At 21.2% G+C, this 23,843-nt stretch overlaps 4 protein-coding genes and 3 pseudogenes across 4 annotated transcripts, besides 3 other annotated features; 5 read left to right on the top strand and 2 right to left on the bottom strand.

Moving 5' to 3' along the window:
* Nucleotides 1–2,266: 2,266 nt before the first annotated feature.
* Nucleotides 2,267–3,390, top strand: PBANKA_1200071 (annotated as a pseudogene).
* Nucleotides 2,267–3,390: a sequence feature (BIR protein, pseudogene;~PIR protein, pseudogene).
* A 2,756-nt stretch (nt 3,391–6,146) lies between these two features.
* Nucleotides 6,147–9,157, top strand: PBANKA_1200061 (BIR protein; the record flags this gene model as incomplete). Its single annotated transcript, XM_034566040.1, has 3 exons — nt 6,147–6,161; nt 6,282–8,660; nt 8,771–9,157. The coding sequence occupies 3 exons, from the start codon at nt 6,147–6,149 to the stop codon at nt 9,155–9,157; spliced, it is 2,781 nt and encodes a 926-aa protein (XP_034422677.1).
* A 459-nt stretch (nt 9,158–9,616) lies between these two features.
* On the bottom strand, nt 9,617–11,074 carry PBANKA_1200051 (annotated as a pseudogene).
* Nucleotides 9,617–11,074: a sequence feature (fam-a protein, pseudogene).
* A 1,118-nt stretch (nt 11,075–12,192) lies between these two features.
* PBANKA_1200041 (fam-b protein) lies at nt 12,193–13,106 on the top strand (the record flags this gene model as incomplete). The annotated part of the gene is made up of 2 exons (XM_034566039.1): nt 12,193–12,261; nt 12,432–13,106. The coding sequence occupies 2 exons, from the start codon at nt 12,193–12,195 to the stop codon at nt 13,104–13,106; spliced, it is 744 nt and encodes a 247-aa protein (XP_034422676.1).
* A 2,800-nt stretch (nt 13,107–15,906) lies between these two features.
* On the top strand, nt 15,907–17,101 carry PBANKA_1200031 (BIR protein; the record flags this gene model as incomplete). Its single annotated transcript, XM_034566038.1, has 3 exons — nt 15,907–15,921; nt 16,049–16,936; nt 17,027–17,101. 3 exons carry the CDS (start codon nt 15,907–15,909, stop codon nt 17,099–17,101), a joined length of 978 nt encoding a protein of 325 aa, XP_034422675.1.
* Nucleotides 17,102–19,937: 2,836 nt separating this feature from the next.
* On the top strand, nt 19,938–21,026 carry PBANKA_1200021 (BIR protein; the record flags this gene model as incomplete). The annotated part of the gene is made up of 3 exons (XM_034566037.1): nt 19,938–19,952; nt 20,062–20,856; nt 20,946–21,026. 3 exons carry the CDS (start codon nt 19,938–19,940, stop codon nt 21,024–21,026), a joined length of 891 nt encoding a protein of 296 aa, XP_034422674.1.
* A 1,783-nt stretch (nt 21,027–22,809) lies between these two features.
* Nucleotides 22,810–23,799, bottom strand: PBANKA_1200011 (annotated as a pseudogene; the record flags this gene model as incomplete).
* Nucleotides 22,810–23,799: a sequence feature (fam-a protein, pseudogene).
* Nucleotides 23,800–23,843: the final 44 nt, after the last annotated feature.

Here is a 23,843-nt window from a genome sequence, read left to right as displayed (position 1 = left end):
CATATATATATTATATCCGTATGCTTAATATCGAGATGAGGTTCAAACATGCACCCCAAAGGGGTTCTTCCATTAATATGAAAAGTGTCACATAACATTTTTTCATAAGTTATAATATATATAATTGAGTGTTCATGCTTATTTAATATTATTAAAAAAAATGTCTATGTTGTATATATTAATATAGATATTGACTATATATGAAGCCGTATTATGCTATATCATAATTCCTATTATATAAAATTTTTTAATCTATGGTTATATCAAATTATGTATAACACAACATGTTTCTTTATTTGATGAAGCATTTTATTTAGTAAAACTTAGTATCATATTTATTTTAATTTAAATCGTATTTTGATAACCGAATAATATAATATTATTATATATGAAGGTATAAATTATAATTAGATTCATTTGGTACAATTGTCTATACTACAATATATATTCATATTAATATGTGTTTTTAAGATTAATTAAACATATTAGCAATATATAATAGTTAGTCATAAAATACAGATGTATAAAATATCGATCGATATCCGACAATACAACGTTATCTATAGAATGCATTTTATGCATCTAACATTTTTTTAAGTTTTAATTGTAGTTATTATTATCTTTTTGTATTTTACATTTATATTATAATTAATTAGTACTAATAAAAGTTAATTTATGCGCCATAATTTATTTATCATAAGGTATAATAATATATTAATCACTATTAATTTATAAATTTGATAGTTTTGAGGTATAAATAAATTATATTTTAAAATAGTTAAAATATTAATAAAATTTCATATAATATTTTAATAATTATAAATAATATGATAAATAGAATAAAATTATTATATGCCTATACATATAACCTAATAAAATACTTTACTAATATTGAAATATTGTTTTATTGTGGAAACTTCATATAATTAAATATTAATTTTATCGAAAGACACAATAATACATTATAAAGGTATCACTGTTATATATTTTGTTAAAGATCCAATTTGGGATATGTGGTTTTATATTATAAAAAATCGGATAGATAAAAGGTTAAAGACTCAATTAATGTTAAATTTCTTTTTATTATTCCATATTAGCATGCATTATATTATCATTGTTTAATGAATCATCATTTTTAAATTTAAAATAGCATTGTTTTATCATAAAATTAATAAAATATAGAATTTTTAATAAATTATTTGAATGTATATACATTGATAACTATAAAAATAAAATATATAAGATAAAAACGAACAATGCAAAATAGTTAACGAATATTCATATAAATTTATATATTAAAAATGAAAATACATATTATCTCTCTCCTACTAAATGGTAATATAACAACCTAATTAAAGAGTGTTTTCTATTATACTTTAAAATTTACATCAATAGTTATTCATGTGTTAATATTTACTATATATTATTTTAAAAGAAATTTACATTCAAAGGATTATTTAAACTTATAAATAGCTTAATAAGCATGAATTAGTGATAGTGTCGTTTTAAACCGTGGAAAAGATGTGCAAAATATATTATAAAATTACCAAATAAGGTATATTTTTAAATTGAAGTACGTATGAATAAAAATAAAGTTATTGAAATGGATATATATTAAATAAAAATAATATTAAAATTATGTATATGTAATTAAAAAAGGTAACAATGGAGCTTATTTTGTAAATGCTATAGTTTTAATAAAATATTGGTATATAGTATTAGAAACAACTATATAAATATTTAATATATTTCAAAAACGATTATTTATATACTTTTAAGGATTATAATAATAATAGTATTTTATATTTTTTAAATTTATACAGTATTTAAGTTTTAGAAAGGCAATCATTAAAAAATAATATATAAATATATTCCTTTTCTATGTTCAAGCATAAATATAAGGAAATATACATTAAATTCTTTATAAAAGTATATTAATTTTTATAATAAAGTTATACCATATTTTATTAATAATAGTATTTTTTGTATAAAATGCATCAAACCTATATTTAATCACAATTTTATTAAAAAACCCTTTATTTAAGGTAATTTAGATAATTATCATAAAGAGGAATATAACGTCTTTTTAGTAATAATATTGTTTTATTAAGTATAATAATTTAATTATTAAAAATTTATAATATATTTAACTACAAACAGTTGTTATATATAGGGTCGAAGTGTTTGCGTCACATATTTGGTGCACTGTATATAAAAACAGTATGATCTTACTCAATTTACAAATCGCAAATAAAATTCAATTACAATGGATGACTATGTGATATATGAATTTTTTAATAATAATAATTTCCTTTACATTTTTTGATATTGTATTATATATATCATTAAACTTTATTTTAATAAAATTTTCAACAATGCATATTTATAATAATTTTTTTAAAATGTTTATTTAGTGTAGTAACTTCCTTTATCTAACGATGGATTTAAAATATGATTCGAGTAATAAAAACTATCAAATTATTAATGAAGATCATTTGAAAAAGCATTGTGATAACGAAAATTGTGGGAGTGATTTCGAAAAAATTAGTGCTGGATGTTTATATTTGTTTGATGCGTTCTTTAAGAATTCTTCTTTGTTTGAGTCTGTTGCAAAAAATAACATCGATATTGTTGAATAAATTATTATATGGTTAAGTTATATGTTAAACCTAAAGGAACAATTAAGATCGACGACGAATCTAGAATATTTTAATAAAACATATATAAATAGTAATGAAAAGAATACAAATTCTATAAAAGGTGTTACGGAGTATAGTAGTTATAAGGAAATCATAGATAAAAAAAAGGATTTGTTGAATATGGATATAGATAGTAATATTATATCTAAATTATATGATGTATTAAAATTATTATGTGAAACGTATTCTGCATATGATAAAAACAAGAATGATTGCACAATTTTTTCAGAAAAAGATCAAAAATTTGTTGATAAATGTAATGAACATAAGTAAGATTATAGTATTACTAAAAATAGTTCATATAGTAAAGTATTTTCTACTTTATTTACTGATTATCAAAATTTAAAAATTAATTGTAGCAATATTTCATCCATTCTAGAGACAAGCACATCACAAAATTCTGAACAAAGTGTACAAAATTCTGCACAAAGTTCTGAATCGAGTTCTAAAGTTACATCACCAATTTCGTCGATAGTAAGCAAATTAATTCCAGTTTTATCGATATTTGGTGCAATAAATTTATTTTTGGAATTTCTTATAATGTGAATAATAAGGAATTAAAAATTTTTTTTCATTATATATATGCAAACATTAACAAACAAATCGTACGTTTCTTAACATTTTATATTAGTATTCGTTATTTGGATTTCGAAAAAAATTAAAAAAAATAAAGAAGAAAATGGATCATTAATATGTGATTCGAAGAGTAATGACTATTTCAGGAATAGTAATAATGATTTATATATGTTAAGAAATTGTCTATTTTGAAGTAATTTTTTACCATAATTTCTATATAGTTTTTATGTTATGGACCCGAGTTAGGGATAAGTATTATATTGCATTTAATTTTTTATAATTTGATAACATTTATTAGTTTAAAGAATTGTTTTAAATATATATAGGAAATAAATTATTAAAATATGTAAAGGATAAGTTGTAGTTTTTAATATTTATATTAAGTGTAAATATGTAAGAAAAAATGAGGATGAAAATAAACGAATAAAGAAATATATTTTTATAAATTATAAGAATTGCATTTCGTGTTAATATAATTTAATGTTAAATGTGTTGAACTATGTACTTTTTGTATTTTATTGTTAATTTGTGGTTAATGGTTTATGGGGCAATTGGTCGAATATTGGGATCGATGTAGAAAGATGACTCCCCAGTATAAATTTGGTTCTATAAGAGAAAGCTGATTTAAATAATTACAATATATAATATGAGAAACTGGTGGAGAATGAAAAGAGATAGAAAAACGTGAAAAGGGTTATAAATTGAAGAAATTGTAAAGTCGTAAATTGAGTTGATGAGAAAATGGGATTATTAAAGATATCGAAAGTTATGTAGGTCGATCCTGTACCATTTATTTATTTATTTTATTTTTTTATTTTTTTTTATAAAAAAGAACAATTATTTATAATTATAAATTTAATTAACTTTTTTTTTCGAAGTTAAACATTTAATATTAACTTATATTTTATTAGTTAATGTTTTGTTTCGATTTGGGTTTAATTTTATATTCTTCATATAATAAATAATTCTTTCATAATTGATATATATATATATATATATATAAATTACGAAATATATAATTTATATAAGACATAATACATTTTATAATAGTTAAAATGAACATATATATATAGATACGTTTTATAATATATTTCGTTAGCAAATTTCCTAGTAACTCCCAAAAGTTATATATATAATTATGTTATTATTACAAAAGATATAGATATAAATGAACAAAATGATTTATCAATAACTAGGCCTGGAATATTTTTAGATTATGTCAACATAATATAGATATTATATAAAAGTATATTTATTGAACTTACATGTTCTAATAATATTTTTTGTTATTATGCATATATAAATTAATAAATAGGTATTATAAATATTTCGTTTTACTAAGGAGAATATATATGTTTTAAAATATTTTATTCTAAAACGATGAAATAAGGAAAGTTTTTACATATATTTAAAGTATTTCTATTGAGTGCAATAATAAGTTTTTTGTAACATACAATGCTTATGAGTAGGAATAATATTATATTAATATGCTACTAAATAGTAATAAATATTTAGGCTTATTTAATTGGATTATATGGATATACGATAGTTATATATATTATTAAACTTGTAATAATACTGACAATGGATAAAATGAAAAATGAATATTATGGCATCTATCTAATTACACTTTTAATGTGATATTAGTATTAACACTATCAAACAAGAGAATATAAATTTTATTAATAATTATACAAACCCCCTTAAAAATATTGTTTTTATATCTAAAAATAAATACGTTTTATTATAAAATATACAATACATAATATATGTTTAGGTTATAAGTATAGATGTGTGCTTAAAATGATAACCTGTGTTATATTGGTTCTCAGATTAATTCATTATTCTAACCAAAGTATGAATAAAATTTTAAAATTAAAGTTAACATATTTATATGATTTAATGGTTAAAATATATCATTTAATCATTTATATACTAAATAATAAGAATGAAAAGAAATACACTAGCTACTACCCCAAAACTAATTTATGCTCATGAGCTATTTTAACTGTAATAGATCAATTAACCTAATTTGCACATTATGTTTTTTAATTTTAAAAATAAAATGAGATATTCACTCAAAACTATTCATTAATTTCATTTATATATAAAGAAGTGTTAATATATAAACAAAGTTATTACACATTTTAAAATGAATTATTAATTAATATATTGATTAATTGTAAATGCACACAATATATAACTTAATTCGAAAAAATAATATTAATTCATTTATTAAATTTTATAATTTAAACAAATTTTCTTTCATTTATTGGAAATAATATAAAAAGGTGTAATATTCCTTATTGAATAATAGCGTATATCAATATATGACATTCAAATAATGATATTCAAATTCATTTTTAACAACCATAGTAATAACACATTTCTTATTCTTTATGTATTTATAGTAACATAAGTTTTGAAATTCATTTATTAAAAAAGTAGTGAATATAATTTTATTTTCATGTGTAAACCTATAATATAAATGCATTATTATATAAAACAAATTTCATCTATTTTTGTTATGGCATTCCATGAATTTGTGTAATCGGGTTATTTAAAATATTATTTTAAAAAATTGTATTATGCATAAAATATATTATATATAGATATGATAAAAATGTTAAACAAATAGCCACTTAAGACAATTAGCAATTGTTATAAACAAAAATCGAATACCTGTTTAATACTATTATTATTCCATGCTAATTCAAGCATTCAAACTAATAATAATGTCTTTAACTACATATATTAATTATATATAAATCTCAATTAATTAATTAATAACCTACTTTGTCTCAATACATATATTACATAAAAATAATATTATGACAAATTGTTTACAGATTAAAAATAAAATCCATAATAATGATTCTCAATGTGGTATAGACATTTTTTAATAAAATGAATTTTCTTTTATTGTTTTTCATTGTTTATAAATTAACTTAAATTTATAATATTTCATTAATATATTTTTTATTAATTTTTATAATATTTTCGTAGTGTGAAACATTTAAGGGTATTGAGGAACTATTGAATGATGATTTTTATCTCCATGGTATAAATGACAATACTAAATTATTAGAAATTTATTGTCCTATTAGCAGTGAAACGGGGAAAAGAGAATGTAAAACTGCCAGTCAAAGAGTTAATGCTGCTACTGTATTATTATTTAATCATTTATTTAGCGGAGATGAAAATATAGAATCTGATAATAAAAATAACGAATATATCATGTATATTATGCTATGGTTAAGTAGTAAAATGAATCTAATTACAGATGGAACTTACGGAAGCGTGTCAGATTTTTATACTACGTTTATAAAAAATGGTGATGTTGATGTTGATGTTGATGATAATTATTATTATGATTATTTTGATAAAATCTCTGAAAAAAAAGAAATAATGAAAATTAAAATTGAAGGAATGCATGAACTTTATGAGTTACTTAAAGATCTGTGTAATGCAATTAATAATTCTTCCGAAGATTCTTCAAATTGCTCCGATTGTTCAAATTTTGCTAATAAATGGAAAGACCAATCCAATAAACTTGTTGAAAAAGAAACTAAGGTTTATGAAGATGAGTATTATTGTGATGTGCTGTTAACTTTAAAAAAAGCTTATGAGAAATTTAAAAAAGATAATGGTATCCAAAATAAACTTCCAGAACTCGAAAAAATAGAAAAAATAAATAATTGTAAGGAATTATGTAAAGATGCAAACAACTCGTGGAGAATTATAGATGCGAGTTCCCAAGATTTATCGAATGAAATAGATCGAAATTTTAGTGACATTTTAAAAACAATTCCCTCTAAAGATAAAAAGAAATATCGGATACTGAAGAAATTTGTGAAAATTATAAAAAAAATAACGATCAAGAAGAGAAGAATAGTGAAAAAAAAGAAAAGAAAAAAAGTAATTGTCAAAGCACCGATGAATAAAAAACAGAGTAACAAGCATCAAGGATCAAGCCAAGGAGGAAAACAATCAGTTACAGAAGAACCATCACAAATTTCAGAAGATGAATCATATTCAGAAGATGAATCAGATTTAGAAGGTGAAGAAGAAGATAGTGAACAAACCGAACCGAAGAATAATTATCAAAACACCGAACAACAAAATACAGTAGATCAAGCATCAAACCAAAGTGATAACCCATCATATTCAGAAGGTGCATCATCAGCTTCAGGAAATGAACTAGAAAATAGTGGAAAATCACAAGAAGACTCTGAAGAACAAACAAATACAAATTTATCAACGAAAACGAACAATCAAACAGTAGTTCAAGAACAATCTGGTGCAGAACCAGAAACAGATTCAAAACCAGAACCAGAACTAGAACCACAGTTAAAATCACAGACAGAATCACCACTACCACCACCACCACAAGCACAACAACATCAACCATCATTGTCACAACCAGAACAAGAACAAGAACAAACACAGATAAAATCACAGAAAGAATTAGCACCACAACAAGAACCATCAACACCATCATCGTCAGAAACAAAAAAACAAGAACAACTAGAATCTCCATCTACACAAGAAAAATCATTGACGAAACATGAAACTGGATTTTTATATGGTTTATATAAAACGCATATTTCATCTTTTTATAAAAACCTTACTGATTATGGGCATCGTTTATATGAAAGTGTATCAACTAGCTTAACAAAAGGTTATTCTGCATTTAATAAAATTTCTAATGATTTAATTAATCATCTAAATAAAGTAAATGATACATTACCATCAGTTGATAATAACATTCACCAAAAAGATTCGGGAAGTGATTTACTTCCATCTGATAGTCCATCAGAAACGCCCTTGTCTTCACCGATACAATCTAGTGACAATAAAGTTGAAGGTGAAAACCAAGAAAAAGAACCTGAAGATAAAAGCCACGAAAAAGAAACTGAAAGTGGAAGCCAAGAAATAAATTCTGAAGATGAAAAACCAAAAAAAGAATCTGAAGGTGGAAGTGGAGATACAATAAGTGAACCTGAAGGTGGAAGTGAAGATACAATAAGTGAACCTGAAGGTGGAAGTGAAGATACAATAAGTGAACCTGAAGGTGGAAGTGAAGATACAATAAGTGAACCTGAAGTTGGAAACCAAGAAAATAAAACTGAAGGTAAAGACCAAATAAGTGAAACTGGAAGTAAAGATGAAGTACCAATACCAACACCAGCTCCTGAAGAGCCATCAAAGGATTCTATCAATAAAATACATGATCAAGGAATTAAACAACTTCCTCCTGAAATCAAGGTAGAAAAAGGAATATTTGAAATAGGATTTCCAGGAGATGTATTTAAAGGATACAAATTATTTGTATATTTAGTTATAATTATTGGCATACCCATTATTTTAGCACTTATGTATAAGGTAAATAGAAAGAAAATTATTAAATAGAAAATTAAAAAATACATATTACTACATATTTTGTGCATGCATAAAAAACAAATAACTATATATTTTTCATAATTTTATGTTAGTATTTTTCATTTGGATGGAGAAAGGAATTGAAGAAAAAAAAAAACATGAAAAAGGTTATAAATATGTTTGGTGGAAATGAAAAGACAAAAAGAGTTATAAACCCAACTGATCGAAAAAAACAAGTACAAATAATTATAAATTTATCTAAAAAAAAACAGGATAAAAAGCTTACAAATCCATCTACTCAAAAAAAGCAGGATGAAAAGGTTACAAGTTCATCTACTCAAAAAAAACAAACTAAACAGTTTATAAATTCCATTTACTGGGGAAAATATCCATTATTAAATATGTATAAACTTATGGAGACCGATCCTGTACCATTTATTATTTTGTATTTGGTGTTTATTTTTTATGTTTATAGAAGAAAATGCGATTCTTTAGAATAATAAATATAATTAATAGTTTTTGTTTTGTGTTCATATTCTTTGGATCTGACTTAAAAATTCAATATAAGTAATTTGGCTTATATAAACAATTAAAAAGTGTATTTTGTGTAATATATAATATGTGTATTTTATTAATTTATATAAAACAATGACGTATGATCGATTCATGTGATTTCAATTATAACTTACTTTTTTATAACTCTAAAAATATATTAGTTTATAAATTATTTAGTAACGAAAAAAAATAAATAAGAGGAAATAAATCATTAATAGATTATTCAGATGACATGAATTGATATAATTAAGATATGTCCTATTTGGAGATAATTAATTTTTAATGAAAATTATTTGGTTTATAAGAAAAATGAAAACAATAAATAAATTCCATTCATGAAAATAAATTTTCTAATATTACGGTCTGAAAAATATATATAAAATATATGTTTATATATAAATATTTTACAATAATGCATTTTGATTAAAAGGAAGCATGTACATCAATCTAAGAAAAAAACATAAATGGATGAATATATAACATGTTCAGGTTTTTTGGAAATTATAAATATGTACACTTATTTAAAATAATATTTGTTTTAACAATTGTTGAAATAAATTGTTATGTTATTAAAATTTGTATATCGCTTACAGAGTCGACATAGGTGATATTAACATATCTGTCTTTTTTTTCAATGGAGTATGCAATTAAGTTAAAAAACGTTTTTTTAATTTTCCTTTTCTAATATGTCTTCAGAATCAATGTAAGTTATGAATAAATTTTCGTTTTTTACGATTTAGTTTTTATATTTTTTATCGGAAGGGTTGTGATCATTTATATATGCTGAAGCCATGACTACTATAGTTTTGTTTTCTGATATCTATAAAATTAATAAAAATATATTGCATAAATTATTGTGAATAATATAAAAAATATGATTTATAACGAAATAGAAGAGGAAAATTTTCCTTACTTAAAATTTTGGAGCTTAAGCATAAAAATATTTATGACGAGATCACGGCCATTTTTTGCAATGGTGTTGTATCATTACTAAATTTGGATTGTACACACGGACAATTTTTCAAAAAAATAATAATTTCGCATAATGTAAATTAAAATATTATAAATTTGAAGACATGGGAAACAATAAATAGTATCATATAACAATGACAATACTAAATCATGAAATGTCGAATAAATAGTAACAATAATATAATGATTTGACTAATTATTTATGTTTTGTATACTTTTAACAGAGCCATTATTGAAAAGTTTTTTATAATTGGGACCCCATAACATGTTTATTATTTCATTATACTAGTGGGAACAAAGAGAAATATATGTATATAAATTATAATAATTTTTTTATTTTAATTTGGTTTATAACTTTTAATGATGTTCATTAATTGATACCTCATTCTGATTAATAATTATATATTGAATTTTTTCAACATTTGTATGACCTCGATGTTTTTTTTTATAAAAATAGATATTGTAAGCATAATATCTATTACATAATTTATAACAATCTTTACTTGTAGCATAACGTTCTAAATATTTTAAAGCTTCATTAATAAATATGCACGCTTGTATAGTTTCTTTGGGATATTTACATAATAGGTGATTGTTTTTTTCATATATTTCTTCTGAATTATCATTGATGAAAATGAACATATTTATATATATATAAAAATAAAGGTATTGTATTTATATTATAAAATTTTTGCAAAGACATACATTTAATGTTTTCATAACGAAATATGTAATATATATATTGTTGTATTTTCTTACGTAAGATAACGTTTTCTTGATATGAATGTTACATATTTTATTGGACCAGGGTCAGTTGCAAGAGTTTTATTATTGACATGTAGGGAGATGGTTAAAAGAAATAAAACAATTTTAACATAAAATTTATTCATTTTTGAAGTTTACAAACAAAATATTAAAATATATATTAGTATTTTTTAAGTTAAAAATTAACAACTCGAAAAATAAGCACAAGTATAATTAAAATTGAAGCAAATAATTTTTTCCAATAAAGTATAAAAAACTATTATTTAAACGGTAAATTTATGCTTTTATCAGATTTATAAGTTTAATATATTTTATATTTAAATAATTCAACCAAAAGACAACGTCAAAAACAAAAGCTTTGATAAATAGTGAATATCTAATGTTATTATTCATAATTTCATTAATATTATAATATCTAAACATATATAACTTTAAATATATAAGCACCTTTTTTAATATATAGCATTATGAATGCACAAGTTTTATATTTTTATAATTAACTAAATTCAATTTAAAATTTATAAAACATCTCATTATCTATGAAATTATATATATATAATAGAAAAAACAATGTTGTTATTACCTAATAGAAGATCAATCATTTAAAATAAAAATATAAAAGTAAGAAAATAATAAAAAAATATGTTTTTCCACAAAATCGGTAAAATGGAGAAAATTATTAATATTTAAAATTGGAGAAATATTATAATAAAATATAATAAATTAGAAACGATTTAAATGTAAATATCAATGGTGATTTGTTAATGTTGTCATTATATGTTTGTATTTATTCATATAAAAAAAAGATATGTATCTAATATTTTATTATTTTAATTGATATTTATTAATTTGTTCGTATTAAACATTAATAGAAAAATATAAGTTTATAAAATATTAAAACCGTACCACTAAAAGCACCAACATATTATAAATTATATTAAAAACGGTGTATTTTTTAGATAAAAGTTAATATTGATTTGAAAAAAATATAGTATTTATATCCATAAACAATTTTAATGAATATAACGAAGTTTATTACAATGGTTAGATAAATTAGTTCTAAGAAAATAGAAAAAATTAATAAATGAAATAAATTCGTTTTTTTTTATAGATATATTCATTTATTCATAAAATTTAGAACAAAAAACTAGTAAATATTACTATTTTGTGAATAAATATCAAGTTATCAACATTATCTCAAACTACATATATTAGTTCATTTATTTAATAAATAAAGGTAAAAATGAGAGTCAGTATTTTAAAATGCGTTCTTTTTTCAATTGTTATTTGTTCTTTTGAATATGCCCAAAATGTAAGTTACATATTATTTTATTATTAATAATATTTCATTATAGTTTTTGTATCTATTTGTTTCACATTATCCTTATATTATTGTTTCATGTATTGGTAAGGTATACTTAAGTTAAACCAACAATTAAAATTAATTACATATATGTTAATAAATATTTCATTTCTTTTCAGGAACTATACTTTGTAAACGATAGAGGGATATGGCTTGAAAGGAATGTAATAAACTTTAGAAATAATAGGATATTAGCATATGCAGATAACGAATTTGATTTAAATGGATTTTATCAATCAACTTTGAATCTTGCAAGTCAACTTGGTGATTGTGTTGAAGGTAACAAAGAAATAGCACACCTTCGAAATATTATAGATTCACATATAAAGAAGCATAAAGGAAGTAGCACATCACTTGATTTAAAAAATGTAGATAGTAAGACAAAAAAAATAATTAATGAGCTTCGAAAAGAATTAGAAGAAGTAAAAAAAGAGCTTGATAATAAAAGGAATGATGAATTAGCAATACAACCAATAGAGAATAAAAAAATAATAAAAAAAGATGGAAATAGTTCTGTATCAGAACATGAAGACTTTAAACAATTGGAAAATAATAAAAATAATAAAATTGAATCAAGTAATTGTTATATGAAATCAAAATTGACTAAAAAAATTAAAAAAGAAGAAAACAAATTCATCCTGTCGTATTTGATATTTGTAGCAGTTGGTGTTTCGGCACCAATAACAGGGGTTTTTAGCTTATTTATACTACTCATACCGTCTGGATTTTCCATGTTTTTTTTCCTTTTTAGACTTATTAAATGTATCTTTAAATTAGAAAGCATATCAAAATAACCACTTTTTATTATTATGCTTTATTATACATGTTTAAATGACTAGAAATAATATACTTAATATTTTATGGCATAAAAGTTATATTTTTTACATTTTATATAATAATTAAATATAATTTAATTGCTTGTTATATTATTATATATTTAAATTTGATATATAATCACGTCATATAATTAATTTGTCTTTGTTTAGTATTTATCAAAAACTCATTTATCCTTATTTCCATGCATATATATATTATGTATTAATGGATTTCGAATTTACTCATTTTTAGCTAGTATTTGTAATTATTTTAAATAAACTAATTTAAGCACACTTATTAATAAAATTATAAGCTATATTAATGGTTCAGATTTAGGTTTAGAGTTGCGTTTTGGAGAACTCGTATTTTGGATCATGATCCTGCAGTGTGGGTTATAGTTTTACTCTATGGAATCTATTCTTTGAGTTAGAGTTATATTTTTATTAATTTGTTTATAATTTGATCATATTTATTTGTCTATAAATGGTGATTAAATATATATATACTATACTCGTATGTTTAATTTCAAAATTAAGTCCAAATATGTACCACCCAAAGGAGCATATCCATTAATACGAAATGAGTTGCATAACATTTTTTCCATAAAGTGTAATATTGATTTAATATGATTAAAACAGGATATTGAATATATTAATATATATATATTGACTATATATGAATTCATATTATCTGTATCATAATTATTTATTACATAAAACTTGTTAATACATAGTTATATTGAATTATGCATATCATAATATATGTCTTTATTTGATGAAACATTTTATTTAGTAAAACTTATTATTTGTATAATATTTGTTTAATTTAAATCGTATTTTGATAACCGAATAATATAATATTATTATATATGAAGGTATAAATTATAATTATATTCATTTGGTACAATTGTCTATACTACAATATATATTCATATTAATATGTGTTTTTAAGATTAATTAATCATATTACCAATATATAATAGATATTCATAAAATATAGATTCATAAATATCGATCGATATCCGACAATACAACGTTATCTATAGAATGCATTTTATGCATCTAACATTTTTTTAAGTTTTAATTGTAGTTACTATTTTCTTTTTGTATTCCCTTTACATTTGTATTAAAATTAATTAGTAATAATAGAAGTTGCTTTATATGTTTTGATTTATTTATCATAAGGTATAATAATAGATTAATCATTATTAATTTTTAAGTTTTATAGTTTTGTGGTATAAATAGATTATATTTTAAAATAGTTAAAAAATAAAATATAAGTATATTAATAAAATTTAATGTTATAGTTTTTTCTAATAATTATAAATAATATGATAAATATAATAGCGTTATCATTATATGCCTATACATATAAACTAATAAAATATTTCACTAATAACTAATATTGAAATATTGTTTTTTGTGAAAGCTTCATATAATTAAGTATTAATATTATCGGAAAGACACATAATAATACATTATAAAAGTATCAACGCTATATATTTTGTTAAAGATTCAATTTGAATTTGTAGTTTTATATTCTAAAAATATGAATCAATGGTGAAAGGGTTAAAGCCTCAATTCATGTTAAATGTCATTTTATTATTCCATATTAACGCGTATTATATTATCATTTTTTAATGAATCATCATTTTTTTAATCACAAACAGGATTATTTCATATAGAATTAATATAATATAGAATTTTAAATAAATTATTTGAATGTATATACATTAATAACTATAATAATATAATATATAATATAAAAATGAGCAATGCAAAACAGTTAACGAATATTTATATAAATTTATATATTAAAAGAGCAAATATATCTTATCTCTCTCCTCTTGGAGGGTAATATAACAACCTAATTAAACATAGTTTTCTATTATACTTTAAAATTTGCATCAATAGTTATTTATGTGCTAATATTTACTATATATTATTTTAAAAGCAATTTACATTCAAAGGGTTATTTAAACTTATAAATAGCTTAATAAATGCGGTTCAGTGCTAATTGTTGTTTTAAGGAATGGAAAATATATGCAAAATATATTATAAAATTAGCCAATAAAGAATATTTCTAAATTGGAATATGTAGGAATAAAAATAAAGTTATAGGACTCATTAAAATGGATTATTAATTTATCTTTATTCATTAAAAACAATATAAATTTATATAATTTGCATAGAGATGTAACATAACTTAATTTGAAAATACTATAATTTTAATAAAACATGGTATATAGTATTAGAAACAGATATATAAGTATTTAATATATTTTAAAAAATGACTATTTATATACATTTAAAAAATATGCTAACAATAGATTTATTAATTTTTATATATTTACAGTCTCATGGGTATTAATCTATTTATTAAAACATGAGAAACAAATTTGTATTTTTCTATATTAAGACATAATATAAGGGAATGTGTTTTAAACTTATTACAAAAATCCTTAAAATTTTATAATAAAATTATAATGGATATTATTAATAATTATGAATTTATGCATAAATTATGTTATACATATGACCAAAATAAATATCTCCAACTTAAGGCAGTTTAGCTAATCTGTATAAATATATATAAACTTGCTATGGTGTTTCTATTTATTATTACTTTATATTTATTTTAAATGAATACTAAAAAAAATTAGTTTAACTACAGATAATTGTTATATATAGAATACAAGCTTGCATCCCCTATTTTGATGCAGTATATATGAAATTAATATGACATACTTAATTTATAGCTCAAAAATAAAATTTCAATATGACAATTGTTGATGTGGTACATACAATTTCTTGAATAAAAGTGTTTGTTATTACGCATTTTTTATATTGCATTATCTATAAATTAATAATATGTTCATTTTAGTAGACATTTTTATTTTATTTTTTAAAACGGTTTTTAGTGTAATAAGTTTGAAACTATGTGGAAGTTTTTTCCCGACGAATTAAATGAATCTGGAGAATATGATTTTCGAAATGAATTTTTTAACGAATACTGCCCTGATGAAAACTGTAATAACGATATCGATAAGATTAATGCTGGATACTTATGGTTATTTAATAAATTTTATGGGGATAGTGATAAATTTTCGAATTCTGCAAATGACAATATTAATATTGTTGTATACTTTATGATGTGGTTAGGTTATAAGTTAAATCAAAAACCACAAAGCGGAATCAACAAGTTTAATGATTTTTATAGTAATTATATGGAAAGTGTCAATGAGTATAAACAGAATATAGCTGATGTTAAGGAATATACAAGTTATATAGATCTTATAAATAAAAAAAAAGAATTGATGAATATTTCTAATGAAAATATGTCTAATCTTTATGATGCATTTAAAATGTTATGCAACATGATTAATAATGCTAAAAAAAATGATAATGGAAACACATGTTTAGAATATGCTAATAAATTTGTTAATAAACATAATGAACTTAAGAATGATTCTAATAATATTCAAGGGAATTCATATAATAAAATATTGTCTACATTATCAAATGATTATACTTCTTTTAAAAATACTTATTATGATTCTAATATAATAAGTAAACTACCAAGTCTTATAATGGAAAAAAAAACACAAATTTCTTTAAGGCCTAATGGATCACAAGATATGTTCTCGAGTGAAACGCTACCATCAAGTACTGAAATTGAAGTATCAATTTCTGAAACTGATGTATCAGATTCTGAAAAAACACTATCGAGTTCATTGAAAATAAGCAAACTAATTCCAATTCCATTTATATTGGTTGCAACAATAATTTTATTAGGAATTTCATATAAGGTAAATAATAAGTCAAATAAAAAATATATTCAACACTGACTAATTTGTGAATATAAATAAATTATACAATTTAAAAAATTTTTATATTAGTATTCGTTATTTGGATTTTGGAAACGACTTCAAAGACAATATTTAAGAGAAAAACTAAAAAAAAGAAGAAAATGAATCATTAATATATGATTCGAAGAGTAATGAAGATTTCAGGAATAGTAATAATGATTTATATATTTTAAGAAGCTGTCTATTTCGAAGTAATTTTTGATCATAATTTTTATATAGTTTTTATGTTGTGGAATCCATATTCGGTTTAGGGATAAGTATTATATTGCATTTAATTTTTTATGATTTGAACACTAATTTAATATATGTACTATACCCGTATGTTTAATCTCGAACTGAAGCCTAAATATGCAACAAAAAAAGGGGTACTGTCATTAATATGAAAAGGATCACATAACATTTTTTCATAATTATAATATATATAATTTAGTGTTCATATCGATTTAATATGATTAAAATAAAATATCTATATTGCATATATTAATTCATATTATGATATATCATAATTATTTATTATATAAAGTTTGTTAATCATAACTATATTGAATTATGCATAACACAATATGTTTCTTTATTTGATGAAACATTTTATTTAGTAAAACTTATTATTTGTTTTAATTTAAATTGTATTTTGATAATCGAACAGTACAATATTATTATTATTTATGAAGTTGGGTATTAATTATAATAAAATTCATTTTGAGTATTCATCTACATTATAAATACATTCAGGTTAAAATGTGTTTTTAAGATTAATTAAACATATTACCAATATAGAATAGGTAGTCATAAAATATAGATTCATAAAACATCAATCGAGGTTCGACAACACAACGATATCTATAAAAGATGTTTTGTGCATCAATCGTTTTAAATAATACAATAAAAATATACATATTAATAAAAAATTACAATATAGATATAGGCATAGTATCCTTTTAACTTTCGATTATATATAGTATAATTTTATGGTAAGGTTTTAAATTAAAATTATAGAAATAGTTTTATATTATTTATTATGAAGGTATAATATTAGATTAATCATTATTAATTTTTAAACATTATAATTTTGAGTTATAAATAAATTATATTTTAAAACAGTTAAAAAATAAATATATAAATAAAATTTAATGCTATATTTTGCTATAATACTTATAAACAACCTGGTATATAAAATTAACGTTATTTTTCTAATATATATAATATTGTATCGATGACTAAAACTGAAATATGTTAAAATTTGGGAACATATAGAATTATATATTAATGCAAATTATATAGAAAAAGTATGTAATGATTAATTTTAACTAATAATATTTTTATTAGGTTATTATATATATATAAAATCACAAATATATAATTTAAATATATTGTTATTACAAAATAATATATATGTTCTAAAATGTTATACTTTAAAACAATGAAACAAGTAAATTACTAATTGGTTTAAAGTATCCCTATTGACTGCATTAATTATCGCATTGTACTATACAGTGATATAGCAGTAGCAATAATAATAGTAATAAAAATATATAAACGTATTAAATACGAACAAACCATTAAGTTCATCTGATTCGAATACGTTGATATATATTAATTATATATATTATTAAACTTATAATCATATTAAAATTGTATGGATATATGATAAAATGAAATATTATAACATTTATTTAAGTATGCATTAATGCGATAATATTAGAATTAACACTACCAAGAAAATAATATTAATAATTATAGTCTTCTTAAAAATATAGTTTTTCATCATAAAACCAAATATAGTTTATTATAAAATATAAAAGCAAACTATATATTTAGAAAAATAATAGTTCTAAGTTATTTTTAATGATTAATTTTAATATATACATGCATTGAAAGTTTTAATGGTAGAAAATATAAAATATAATTAAACTATGTAGAATAAATAAATGTTATATAGCTATATCATTGTCTTAAAAAAGTATAATTCCCTTATATACCCTATCTAAAATGTAAATATAACAATTTAATTACGCATGGTTTTCTATTATATTTTAAAATTTGCATCAATACTTATTAATTTTTTAATATTTAATATCTAATAATTATTATTATTTTAAAAACTATTTGCATTCAAAGGTTTATTTAAGCTTATAAATAACATAATAAATACGATTTCAGCGCTAATTTTCGTTTTAAACCGTGGAAAATATGTGCAAAATATATTATAAAATCACTCAATAAAGAATAATTTTAAATTAAATATGTAGGAATAAAAATAATGTTATCGAACTTATTAAAATATATTATGAATTTATCTATATTAAATAAAAATAATATTAAAATTATGCATATAAATTAAAAAAGGGAACAATGCAACTTATTTTATAAATGTTACAAATTTAGAAAAGTCTATATTATATATTATAAGAAGCAAGTATATAAGTATTTAATATATTTTAAAAAATAACCATTTATATACTTTTAAGGATTATAGTAATAATATATTTCTTAATTGTTTCGATTTTTTCAATATATTATTTTTGGAGCATCATTTATTAAAACAAAAGATATAACGTATATTTTCTATATTAAAGCATATGTATAAGAAGATATATCCTAATTTCATTACAATGTTACTTTAAGTTTTATAATAATGCTCATAAGAGTGTTATTGAGGATAACAATTTATGCAAAATTGTATTATATATACATATAATAAATGTATTAAACCCCCCAAAAACAAGGAAATTTAACTACCATAAAAAAAATATAATATTCTTATAGTAAAATATTATATTATTATTCCATATTAATTTTAAATTGAAATTAATAATAATAAAAATATTTTTATCTACAAATAATTGTTGTATATAGGGATAAATAATTGTATTACCTATTTTAGTATATATATAACATGAATCCCCCTTAACATAGAGATTATAAAATATATTCCATCATAATGAATGATACTCTAGTATGTACATTTTTTTTATATTATATTTCCTATAAACTTCATTAAGCTTTATTTTAAAAACATTTTCTTAATACATATTTTTACCATTTTTTTTTAAATGGTTTCTTAGTGTTTAAAATTTGATTTTTTGAGGTATTATTTACCTGCTGAATTAGGCGGAACCGCAAATTTTGAATTTAAACAAATTACAAATTTCAATAAGTACTGCCCTAGTGAAAACTGCAATACTGATCTCGAAAAAATTACAATTGGATTTTTATGGTTACTTGAACAATATTTTACTATATCCAAAGATACAGATGATTATAATGAAAATAATACAAATGCATTTTTTCTATATATTATTTCATGGTTAAGTTACCAATTAAAGCAAAATTCAGAGCACAATACCACCACAATAAACGATTTTTATACTAAACATGTAAAAAATAGTGGTAAATATAGTAAATTTATAAATGATTCCAGTATTTGTGCAAATCTTAAGGAAATCATAGATAAACAAAAAGATTTGTTCAATATTGATATTGAAGATCTGTCTAAATTTTATGATGCATTCAAATTATTATGTAATATTTATGGCAATGTTGCAAAGAATGAAAAAAGCGGCACCCTGTCAAATAATGCGAATAATTTTGTTGAGAAATATACAGATCTCAACGATTACTATAATGTTGAAAATACCCCTCATAGTCAAATATTGTCTGTTTTATTAACTGATTATAATAAATTAAAAACTGATAAATCTGGTAAAATTGATAATTCTAAACAATTCCCAATTCTTCCAACAGAAAAAGCAACAAAACCATTTTCACGAAGTTCACGAAGTTCATCTATAAAAATTTCAGTAATCCCAATGACATTTCTTTTTTTTGCATTACTTATCTATTTAGGAATTACGTATAAGGTAATTAACAAATCAAATGAAAATATAATATTTAAAATATATATCATCACTACAAAATTAACAATTGTTTTTTACTATTTTTATATTAGCATTCATTATTTGACTTTCGGAAAAGGCTTCAAAGACTCAATTTAAGAATCAAAAAAATAAAGAGGAAAATAAATCATTAATATATTATTCAGATGACATCAATTAATATAATTAAGAGATGTCATATTTGGGGATAGTTAGTTTTTGCTGAAAATTATTTGGTTTATAAGAATAATTAAATAATATAATCAATAATATATAATGTTATATATGTATAGTTATAATATTTTTATACTGATTTTGTATAATTTTTAAACCGTTTTTATGTTATGGGTCAGGGTTATGTTTGTGGGCCCTATATTTGGGTTAGGGCTAAGTATTATATTGTATTTAATTTTGAGTAATTTGATAATATTTATTAGTTTAAGTATTTGTTTTAAATATGTATAGGATAATTTGTAGTTTTTAAGATTTATATTAAGTCTAAATATGTAAGAGAAAAAATGAGGATGAAGATAAACGAATAAAGTAATATATTTTGATAAATTATAAGAATTGGATTTTGTGTTAATATAACTTAATGGTAAATGTGTTGAATAATTTACTTTTTGTATTTTATTGCTAATTTGGGGTTAATGGTTTATGGAACAATTGATCAAATATTGGAATAGACTTGGTTCTAGAAGAGAACGTTGATTTAAATAATTACAATGTTTAATATGAGAAACTGAGAGGCAAACAGGGGAATTGGAAGAAAATAATTTATTTTTATTTCAACCAAAAGGACATTTAATGCGATTTCTTCATTCAGTGACACCTGAACCGAATGATAAATGAAGTGATGTAGGAATTGAATTGAAGTATAAAAGTACTATTTGGAGGAAATATATTTAAAGAAGGTAAGCTACGTTAAAGGCATATTTATTTTAATTCCCATTATTTTAAGAATTAGTATAATATTTTAAAAATAGTTGTCCACTTGAAAATGTTATATATTTTTGGTGATTTTTGCGTTAGTGTTTATGTTAGTATTTATAAATTGGGGAAGAAGTAGGATTATCAAATATATACAAACTTATGCATGGCGATCCTGTATAATTTATTGATTTATATTTTTTTGTTTATAAAAGAAAAGACGATTCTTTAGAATAATAAATTTAAATAATGTCTTATATTTTTTTGTAAAATAACCAAAGTTCCGATGTTTATGGCTCTGACTTTAAAATTCAATATAAATATAAAAAATGATAAATAAGTAAATTCGTTTATTATCATATGTAAATAAACTCATAAGTATAATTAAAAAGTATATTTATGTGTAATATTATAATATGTGTATTTTATTAATCTATATAAAACAGTGTCGTATGATCGATTCATGTGATTTCAATTATAACTTCCTTTTCTATAACTCTAAAAATATATTAGTTTATAAATTATTTAGTAACGAAAAAAAATAAAAAAGAGGAAATAAATCATTAATAAATTATTCAGATGACATGAATTGATATAATTAAGATATATCCTATTTGGAGATAATTTTTAATGAAAATTATTTGGTTTATAAGAACAATTAAAATGATAGAAATAGTAAAAGAAAAACGCAACTTATCGATTTTGAGTATAAAAAATGAATTACCCATAAAAATATGAAAATATTGCGATAAAGAAATATTTTTCACAAATTATAATATTTACGTTTGTAGTTCTCACAAAAATAATACATATATATGCATCTTAATATTAAAAGCATAAACAAATTATATGCAAATAAAACACTCTTAAAACAAAAAACCAGTTTATGATGGTAATTTAAAGCAATTATTATGCATGAAAATAAATTGTTTTATTAACATAAATATTGTAATATTACGGTGTTGAAAAATATATATGAAATATGTTTATATATGAAGGAAAAAATCATTAACAACATAGGAAACAGCTCTTTTTTTTGGGAGCGGGAGCTTTGGAACCATCGAGAGCATCGGTAATACCGGAAACATCGAGAGAATAGGAAGCTTTGGAACAATTGAGAGCACCGAGACACGAGAACATCGGGATTATCGAGAACATCGGGAGCATTTTTATCAAACTAAGAAAAAAAACATAAATGGATGAATATATAAAATATTTAAATTTTTTCAAATTATAGTATATATTATAAACTATATATTATTTATTTAAACAAATATATTTTTTAACAATTGTTGAAATAAATTATTATGTTATTAAAATTGTGTATATTGATTACAGATTTTGGCATAGCACGATATATAAATCAGTTGATGAAAATTCATCTATGAAATATCCAGCTATGTTAACAAACGGTTTTTCTTAATTTCCTTGTCTAGAATATGATCTTCAGAATCAATTGTAGTTTTTAATAAATTTGCGTTTTTTATGATTGCGTCTTTATATTCTTTATTGGAAGGGTTGGGATCATTTATATCTACTATAGCCATGACAATCATACTTTTTTTTTTGATTTCTACAAAATTGATAAAAATATATTGCATAAATTATTGTGAATAATATTATTTTATGGGTAACGAAAAAAAAACACTTCTTACTTCAACATATGCAGCTAAAGCATAAAAATATTTCTGAGAGTTCATAGAACTACCTCCGTAACGTTGTTGTATCATTACTAAATTTGGATTGTACACACGGGCAACTTTTCAAAAAAATAATAATTTTGCATTATGTAAATTAAGTATTATGAATTTGAAGATGTGTGAAACAATAAATAGTATCATAGAACAATGAAAATAATAAATCACGAAATGTCGAATAAATAGTAACAATACTATGTTAATTTGACTAATTATTTATGTTTTGTATACTTTTAAAAGAGCCATCATTGAAAGGTTTTTTACAATCGGGATCCCATAACATGCTTGTTATTTGATCATGCTAATGGAAACAAAGAGAAATATATGTATATAAATTATAATAAT

Source organism: Plasmodium berghei (genome assembly GCF_900002375.2).
Source record: "Plasmodium berghei ANKA genome assembly, chromosome: 12".
Lineage (NCBI taxonomy): Eukaryota > Apicomplexa > Aconoidasida > Haemosporida > Plasmodiidae > Plasmodium > Plasmodium berghei.
This window is presented reverse-complemented; position numbering and strand designations above follow the sequence as displayed.